Here is a 9,657-nt window from a genome sequence, read left to right on the forward strand (position 1 = left end):
AGTTGCTTTTTGGAGCTATTAGTTTTAAAAATAGTTTGTTTAAATTTTTCACCCAACTGGTGAAATATATACATAAAACTCCTCATCTAGTGAATCTATAAGCTTTGTAAAGCTTAATTTGGTAAATATTCACATATAGAGCATTGTAACAGAGCCAAATCTCTGTAAAGTCCCCGGTATATTTCTGGCTTGTTTCAAGCAAAAAGTCCTGCATTATGCACCAAATCTTAATTTCTCTGATTACTATTGGGATTTTGGCTGCACAATAAAATGCTTTTGTAAGGAAAGACAACGTTTTATTTTTATTAATGATCAATTTTAAAAAACGCTTTGTTGATTTATTGGTTATCTGCCTTTTCCACCACCTTAGTTTTCTTATCGGCAAAATCCACTATCGTTGACCTCTAATTGATACAGATACTCAAAGTACTGATCCTAACAGAACTGACCGCAAACAAAGTGAAAAATTTAAAACAGTAGCTCACTGCTCAGCTATGTTAAAAAGTAAAACCAAAACCAACAGCATAGACATTAGCTAATTTGGTGTTGCAGACAGTATAGTGGTCTAATAGGGTCTTTGTTCTATATCCAGTGCTTGTTTAAGCATAAAAATGCAATGCAACACAATGAGAGCATTATGCATTTCCCCCACCAAAAGAAGCACCAGTTCAAGCCCCTTTACAAAGGATTTCTACCTAGAAGACAATACTTCAGAAGCAAAAGTGCTACATGGAAAAGTTATTTCACCAAAGTAAAAAATACTTTTTTGCTTCTGAGATAGACAGAGCAGAAATCTGCAATTCAGATCCCAGACTTATTAGCAAGACCATGTAGCATATCTGACAGCAAAATGAGACATCAGGAATCTGAGCAGGAATTAACAATGTAGCCCTTACAATGAGGTGACACAAAGGAAATCCTTGCATATGGAGTTTGAACATCCAACACATCACATAGTCAGCCTAAGAGCATAAATCTGCTAAAATGAAACAACAGTCTGTAATGCACACACAGTTATATACCCATAGACAAAAATGTGCTGTCGGTCTAACTGTATTATTGCATGACAGGCAGAGAAGGCTTACCCTCCTGGACTCTGGGCAGGTTGGACTGATCCACCTCCAGTTCTGCCATGACCGCTGGCACTGCTCAACAACTCATGACATTCAGATCGGAGCACAGCACCACCTATTCTCATGACAGAGAGACTTCAGTTAGTGCTGAACTGAGGTGTCCATTTTGTTTATTTGGTCACCGTAAGTGTCCCAACAGACAGACACTTTGCCATTAGATCACTGAATCTGATTAATTATTAGACACATATCTAGAGTGTTACTTCATTGCAAAGACTGTGCGGCAAAAGCTTTCTGTCCAAACGCTAATAAAGCAATTCCACTCCAAAACACAAATTACACACAGTGGATGAATCATTGGCATAAAATTAAGTAACAATAAATAGATTAAATAATAATAATAATAAAAAGAGCATGGCTAAATAAATAAAATCATTAAGAAATTGTGTGTAAAGAAAATATATGCAAAGACTAAACTGACTTAACAAGATGTCTTAATAAGATACACCAATCAGCCACAACATTAAACCACCTGCCTAATATTGTGTAGGTCCCCCTCATGCCCCAAAACAGCACCAACCCACATCTTAGAATAGCATTCTGAGATGCTATTCTTCTCACCACAATTGTACAGAGCAGTTATCTGAGTTACTGTAGACTTTGTCAGTTCGAACCAGTCTGGCCATTCTCTGTTGACCTCTCTCATCAACAAGGTGTTTCCATCCACAGAACTGCCCCTCACTGGATGTTTTTTGATGACAAACAATCATCCATGTGATTATCTAATCAGCCAATCTTAATGATTTGGATCATGGCATGATTGTTGGTGCCAGACAGGCTGGTTTGAGTATTTCTGTAACTGCTGATCTCCTAGGATTTTCACACACAACAGTCTCTAGAATTTACTCAGAATGGTGACAAAAACCAAAAAACATCCAGTGAGTGGCAGTTCTGTGGACGGAAATGCCTGTTTTTTTTTTCTCCCCTTTACTCCTCAATTTGGCATGCCCAATTCCCAATGCGCTCTAAGTCCTCGTGGTGGCGTAGTGATCCAGGTGGCGGAGGACGAATCTCAGTTGCCTCCGCGCCTGAGATAGTCAATCCACGCATCTTATCACGTGGCTTGTTGAGCGCGTTACCGCGGAGATCTAGCGCATGTGGAGGCTTACGCTATTCTCTGCGGCATCCACACACACACACAACTCACCATGTGCCCCACCGCGAGCGAGAACCACGTTGAAGCGACCACAAGGAGGATAACCCAATGAAACTCTACCCACCCCAGCAACCGGGCCAATTGGTTGCTTAGGAAGCCTGACTGGAGTCACTTAGCACTTCAGAAATGCCTTGTTGATGAGAGAGGTCAACAGAGAATGTCCAAAATGTCAGTTCGAACTGACAAAGTCTACAGTAACTCAGATAACCGCTCCGTACAATTGTGGTGAGAAGAATAGCATCTCAGAATGCTAATCTGAGATGCGGGTTGGCGCTGTTTTGGTGATATGGCTATACACACACACGTACGTGTGCGTGTATATATATATATATATATATATATATATATACACATACACACACACACACACACACACACGTGTATGTGTGTACATATGTATGTGTGTGCGTGTATATATCTGTGTGTGTGCGCGTGTGTAATATATATATATATTATATATATACACACACACACACACACACACACATATATACATACAGTTGTGCTCAAAAGTTTGCATACCCTGGCAGAAATTGTGAAATTTTGGCATTGATTTTGAAAATATGACTGATCATGCAAAAAAACTCTTATTTAAGGATAGTGATCATATGAAGCCATTTATTATCACATAGTTGTTTGGCTCCTTTTTAAATCATAATGGTAACAGAAATCACCCAAATGGCCCTGATCAAAAGTTTACATACCCTTGAATGCTTGGCCATGTTAGACACACAAGGTGACACACACAGGTTTAAATGGCATTTAAAGGTTAATTTCCCACACCTGTGGCTTTTTAAATTGCAATTAGTGTCTGTGTATAAATAGTCAATGAGTTTGTTAGCTCTCATGTGGATGCACTGAGCAGGCTAGATACTGAGCCATGGGGAGCAGAAAAGAACTGTCAAAAGACCTGTGTAACAAGGTAATGGAACTTTATAAAGATGGAAAAGGATATAAAAAGATATCCAAAGCCTTGAAAATGCCAGTCAGTACAGTTCAATCACTTATTAAGAAGTGGAAAATTCAGGGATCTCTTGATACCAAGCCAAGGTCAGGTAGACCAAGAAATATTTCAGCCACAACTGCCAGAAGAATTGTTCGAGATACAAAGAAAAACCCACAAGTAACCTCAGGAGAAATACAGGCTGCTCTGGAAAAAGACGGTGTGGTTGTTTCCAGGAGCACAATACGACAATACTTGAACAAAAATTAGCTGCATGGTCGTGTTGCCAGAAAGAAGCCAATGCCACAAAAAACCCGGTTACAATATGCCCGACAACACCTTGACACGCCTCACAGCTTCTGGCATTCTGTAATTTGGAGTGACGAGACCAAAATAGAGCTTTATGGTCACAACCATAAGCGCTATGTTTGGAGAGGTGTCAACAAGTATTGCGCTCCTTGAAATAAATAATTGGTAATTAGAATACAGTTACATTCAAAAAGTATTTTGATTACTAAAGAGATTACTTTGTGTTTTTTTTTTTTTGTCTTTTGTTTCATTTAATATTTAGTCTATTCAGATGGAAAACATTTATACATATAGGAGCTTTTGTACAGCAGTGAATCACTGTCTTATGATTTGTTTCATTCATACGAGCTTAATAGAGTAGCTAGATCTTGTTTCAACAGCTTATCAAAATACAGTTAGAAAGGCTTTGACAGATGAAACATAAATCCAATAAATACACGATTACATGCCTTGTCAATGTTTATTATGCGGTTAGGGTATTTTTACAAGAAATGCTAAACAATGTAGTCTTTATTATCATATAGAAAGCTACAAATAATATATTTTTTGCCTCATTCTATGAACAGAATCCATATACAATCAGAAAAGGATGTGGCTGAAAACACTCTGTGGGGTTTTGAAGTTTTGGAGCATCAAAAATAGTTAACCTTGTGTAAATTCATTGTCATGTGAACATTTAGCTTCATGCTAAGCTAAAATGCTATTTCTAACCATTTTACATGCACGTTACCAGGTACAATCATAATTTTTTATCAAGAAAATTCACGTTAGATAATTAATTTTTTTTCTAGTAAGACCTTTGATATTAGAGCAAAAATCATATTCTTGATAATTTTTGTATTGTTTTCCAGTAAAAATATCTAAAAGTACTTAAAACAAGATCAATTTGATTGATCTTGTTTTAGAAACAACACTGCATAAGTACAGTGTATTTTTAACACGTGTATTTTGTCTTACTGTACTGGCAGAGTTTTTATAGTTAAAACAAGTGAAAAAATCTACCAGTGCTGAAGTAGTAATCCAAAGTATTTAGAATACGTTACTGACCTTGTGTAATCTAACAGAATACATTACAAATTACATTTTACAGCATGTATTCTGTAATCTGTAGTGGAATAGATTTAAAAAGTAACCCTCCCAACCCTGTATGTATGTGTGTGTGTGTGATATATATATATATATATATACACATACACACACACACACCCACACACACACTGGTGGCCAAAAGTTTGGAATAATGTACAGATTTAGCTGTTTTGGAAGGAAATTGGTACTGTAATTCACCAAAATGGCATTCAACTGATCACAAAGTATAGTCAGGACATTACTGATGTAAAAAACAGCAAAAAGACATTTTTGATCAAATCTAGACAGACCCCATTTCCAGCAGCCATCAATCCAACACCTTATCCTTGAGTAATCATGCTAAATTGCTAATTTGGTATTAGAAAAATCACTTGGCATTATATCAAACACAGTTGAAAGCTAATTAGTTCATTAAATGAAGCTTAACACTGTCTTTGTTTTTGAGTTGCCACAGTATGCTATAGATAAGTTTCTCTAGAAACTTATCAGTCAATCATTGTTTTGAGGAATGAAGGCTATGCAATTCTTGAAATTGCCAAAAAAACTGAAGATTTCATACAAAGGTGTATACTACAGTCTTCAAAGACAAAGGACAGCTGGCTCTAACAAGGACAGAAAGAGACGTGGAAGGCCAGATGTACAACTAAACAAGAGGATAAGTACATCAGAGTCTCTAGTTTGAGAAATAGACACCTCACATGTCCTCAGCTGACAGTTTCATTGAATTCTACCCGCTCAACACCAGTTTCATGTACAACAGTAAACAGAAGACTCAGGGGTGCAGGCCTTATGGGAAGAATTGCAAAGAAAAAGACACTTTTGAAACAGAAAAACAAAAAGAAAAGGTTAGAGTGGGCAAAGAAACACAGACAACAGATAACTGGAAAAGAGTGTTATGGATCTTTACCCCATTGAGCTTTTGTGGGATCAGCTAGACTGTAAGGTGTGTGAGAAGTGCCCGACAAGACAGCCACATCTATGGCAAGTGCTACAGGAAGTGTGGGGTGAAATGTCACCTGAATATCTGGACAAACTGACAGCTAGAATGACAAGGATCTGTAAAGCTGTCATTGCTGCACGTGGAGGATGTTTTTGATGACAACTCTTTGAAGTAGTTTAAGAAGTTCTGAATTTTTTTTTCCTTCAAATTGTAATAGTAATTTGTAAATGTCCTGACTATACATTGTGATCAGTTGAATGCAACTTTGGTGAATAAAAGTACCAATTTCTTTCCATAAGCGAAAAATCTGTAAATTTTTCCAAACTTTTGGCCACCAGTGTGTGTGTGTGTATATATATTTATATACACCCACATACACACATACAGTACTGAGCAAATGTCTTAGGCACATACGATGGTTCACAAAAGCATTTGTCTTAAGATGGTTATTTATATCTTCAGCTTTAGTGTGTCAATAGGAAATATAAATGTTAGACTCCCAAACATTACTTTTGCAATAGAAAAGATTAGAATAGAAGAACAGGGAGCCCTGCAACAGATGTCATGTCCCCCACAGAACATTGTGTCAGTCTGAGATTACATAAAGAGACAGAAGCAATTGAGACTATATAGATAGAAGAACTGTGGCGAATTCTCCAAGAAGCTTAGAACATCTTATCTGCCAACAACCAAGAAAAATTGTGTCCAGGTGTACCTAGTCGAATTGGTGCTGTTTTAAAGGCAAAGTGGCCACATTAAATATTGATTTAGCTTTTTTATGTTTACTGGACTTTGTATGACATTAAGTGATAAATGAAAACTTTTTATGGCATTGTTTTTGAAGACATCCTCACTATGCAACATTATTCACAAGTGCCTAAAACTTTTGCCCAGTACTGTGTATATATATGAAAAAGTGAGCATGTAACTGCAGCTCTAAGGCAAAACCGTACAAAAAACAAAACAAAGAGAAACTAAAACAACGAAAAAATACAAACCCGTCGCGACAGCAGAAGCGAAACTGAATGAGGAATGTGCGGTAGATGAATTTCACTTCACATTTCTCACGTTCACACCACAATGACTCATCATACGAACAAAAAACATTGTTGCGTTAGAAGAATAGTTCATTAAAGACACAGTCTCTTACCTGCAACGCGCTCTTAACTTTTCTACAAATGCTCTTTTATTTGCCCAAATGTTGAACTACTTGTTGAGTATGATGGCTTCTCAAATCTGTCTCACTTCTCATAAGCGCATATTTAGATTTGGCAGTACCTGAACCAAGCCCGAACTGTAATTCACCAATTTCAAAATTTCCGACAAGAATAGTGGACAGTCTGTTTCTGACAACGAGACAATGCCAAAGCTTCCATTGGGATGGTAAGCCAGCACGTATAAACTTCTGCACACATTCCCCGCCCTCTCCATATCTTCTTCTTCCTCTTCTTTGGGGTTTTGGCGTTTTCCGCAAATTAGGCACATACCGCCACCTACTGTTTGTTTTTTTTGCAACCAACATGGGTGATCTTTCTACCTTTCTTCTTATGTTTGTTTTGGGTTCCAACAATGGTGGGCTCAGGCAGTTGCGTGTTCAGCTCCCATACCATGTGAGTTGCCTCTATGTCAGTGTGTATGAAGTTTTATGTTAATAACATATCAAGATCCTCTTATCTTCCATATCAAATACGTTTGTCTAAACCTGTTTCTATCAAGAAAGTCATAATTACTCTTTGATTCATTTGGTCTTGTATACCTTTCCCTAAGATCCAATTTATCATACCATCATACATCTTTTGTACTACCTTTTAAGTTCTCAATCATATTCGTTCTTTCTATATAATATTTTCTGCATTTCAATATGACGTGTTCTACTGTTTCCATTTCCCCACAAAATTCACATCTGCCTATATTAAGTTTACCCATTAAATGTAATGACGCATTAAGCCCTGTCTGTCCAAATTGTAATCTAGATAGAATCACCTCCTCTTTCCTATATCACCCTAAATTGTATGCCTCCTTATCTGATGTATGTATCCTATAATAAAATCTTCATGTACTGCATAAATCCCATTTCGTCTGCCACTCTTTTTGAATACTTGATTTAATTATTTATTTTACTTCCTCTCTGCCTAACGGAACCTCAATATCAATAATGTTTCTCCTTAATGCCTTTTTTGCCAACATATCTGCCGTTTCATTTCTGTAAACTCTTGTGTGTGCCGGTACACAACAAAATTTTACATCTATTTTCATATTTTTAGTGATTTTGTAATCATATACTATATATAATTTAATATATCTTCTCTAGTAGATTGATGTGATACTAGACTATTAAGTGCTGACATGGAATCTAAACAGATGATAACTCTATCTGGTCTAACATCTTCAATCCATTGGAGTACAACCACGACTGCAACTAATTCTACTGTATACAGTATACTGCTAATCTGTTCGATAGTCTCTTGAAGATGTATAATTTGAATTCTAGAATAAAAATACCCATACCAGTTTTTGTAGTATCTAGTGCTTTTAATCCATCAGTGAATATCTGTAAATACGAGAAATAATTAACTTTCATTTATTTCTCTATATGCAGTATACATTAATGTTGTTTTCGTATACTTCCTTTATCTTTCCTAGGTTAACGTCTACCTTTGTCATAGGAAATAACCACAGTGGGATTACTCCTAATACAATTGACGGTCCTAATTCTATACGTGATAAGCCATATTTAACTATATCTTCATTGACTGCCCATCCAAAACCTCTTCCTTGATTCCTCTGATATTCCCAGCAATCTTCCAGTACTTTCATTGTTTATGTTCTTGCTTACTGCTCTTAAGTCTACTCCAATATGCTAATGATAGTTTGTTTTTTCTTAAGTCTAATGGGAGTTCTTCTGTCACTACCAATAAAGTATTATTTGGGGTATGACAAAGTGCCCCAGTACATAATCTCAAGGCCTTAGTCTGTATTTTATCCCGTTTACTGAGGTTTGATTTTGCCGCTGCTCTGTATATTGGACATCCATAATCATTAATGGGTCTTAACATACCTCTGTATGTACTCATCATTGATTTTTTTTTTTTTAATCTGCACCCCATCCAGAACCTGATATGGCCCTCATCAAATGTTTAACTTTCTTACCTTTATTCTCTATCATATTTATATGTGTTCTCCATGTATAATTGTTATCATACCATAATCCCAGATACTTAAAAACTGACTCTCTCTCTAGTGGACTACCATACAGATTATGTTTGTTATTTTCAGGGATCGATTTCCTTGGAAAGTCCATACAACATGATTTACTAACAGATAACTTATATCCCCATGTTATTGACCATCCTTACACCTCTAGTATTGCTTTTTGAAGAACTGATGTTATGTGTTTTACATTTTTCTTCCTCTTCCATAAGGTGCCATTGTCAGCATATAAAGCAGCTCCAATTCCTAATCCTATTTCATCAAAAATGTAATTTATCATAATGTTAAATAATATTGGACTAATCACACTTCCCTGTGGTACTCCACACTCTGTATTATATGTTTCTGACACTGCATGGCCCACCTTTATCCTGAATGATCTATTAGTTAAAAACTGCAGTATCCTGTTATACATCCTCCCTTGTCTCCCCATTTTCTGCAGCTTGATTAATCCTTCTTTCCACACTGTGTCAATATCAAAATACACTGTTACTACATTTTCCTTTAGGATAAATGCTTTTTCTATTTCATTACTAAATTATGTTAGTGCATCCAATGCAGACCTTCCTTTCCTAAAGACACACTGATATTGTCTAATCTTTCTATTATATTCTAGATAAAATTATATTCTATATACTATAATTTTTTCCATCAGCTTACACAAATTGGATGTTAGGGCTATTGGCCTGTAACTTTTGGGACTTGTTGGATGTTTTCCAGTCTTTGCAAATGGAAGCAAATTTGCCCTTTTCCAGTTTGTTGGTCTCTAACCTTCTTTCCATATTCTATTGAATTGCTTTAGTATACCTTTCTGTTGGCATATGTATTAACATGATATAGCATATTTGGTCTTCTCCTGGTGCTGTATTTTTGCATC

At 36.4% G+C, this 9,657-nt stretch overlaps 1 protein-coding gene across 5 annotated transcripts in view; it reads right to left on the reverse strand.

Moving 5' to 3' along the window:
- The window catches only part of LOC127419507 (coiled-coil domain-containing protein 50-like), a 45,477-nt gene extending 38,473 nt beyond the window's left edge, over positions 1–7,004 (reverse strand). For 4 of the 5 annotated variants that reach the window (XM_051660958.1, XM_051660957.1, XM_051660954.1 and 1 more), the window contains exons 1-2: positions 6,721–7,004; positions 1,086–1,188 (exon numbers count right to left, since the gene is read on the reverse strand). In XM_051660958.1, the coding sequence (XP_051516918.1) occupies positions 1,086–1,134 (49 nt within the window). In that variant the 5' untranslated portion in view covers positions 1,135–1,188; positions 6,721–7,004. The remainder of the gene's footprint in view (positions 1–1,085; positions 1,189–6,720) is intronic. The other variant, XM_051660956.1, reaches the window with a different exon arrangement.
- Positions 7,005–9,657: the final 2,653 nt, after the last annotated feature.

Source organism: Myxocyprinus asiaticus, chromosome 28 (genome assembly GCF_019703515.2).
Source record: "Myxocyprinus asiaticus isolate MX2 ecotype Aquarium Trade chromosome 28, UBuf_Myxa_2, whole genome shotgun sequence".
NCBI classification, from domain to species: Eukaryota; Metazoa; Chordata; class Actinopteri; order Cypriniformes; family Catostomidae; genus Myxocyprinus; species Myxocyprinus asiaticus.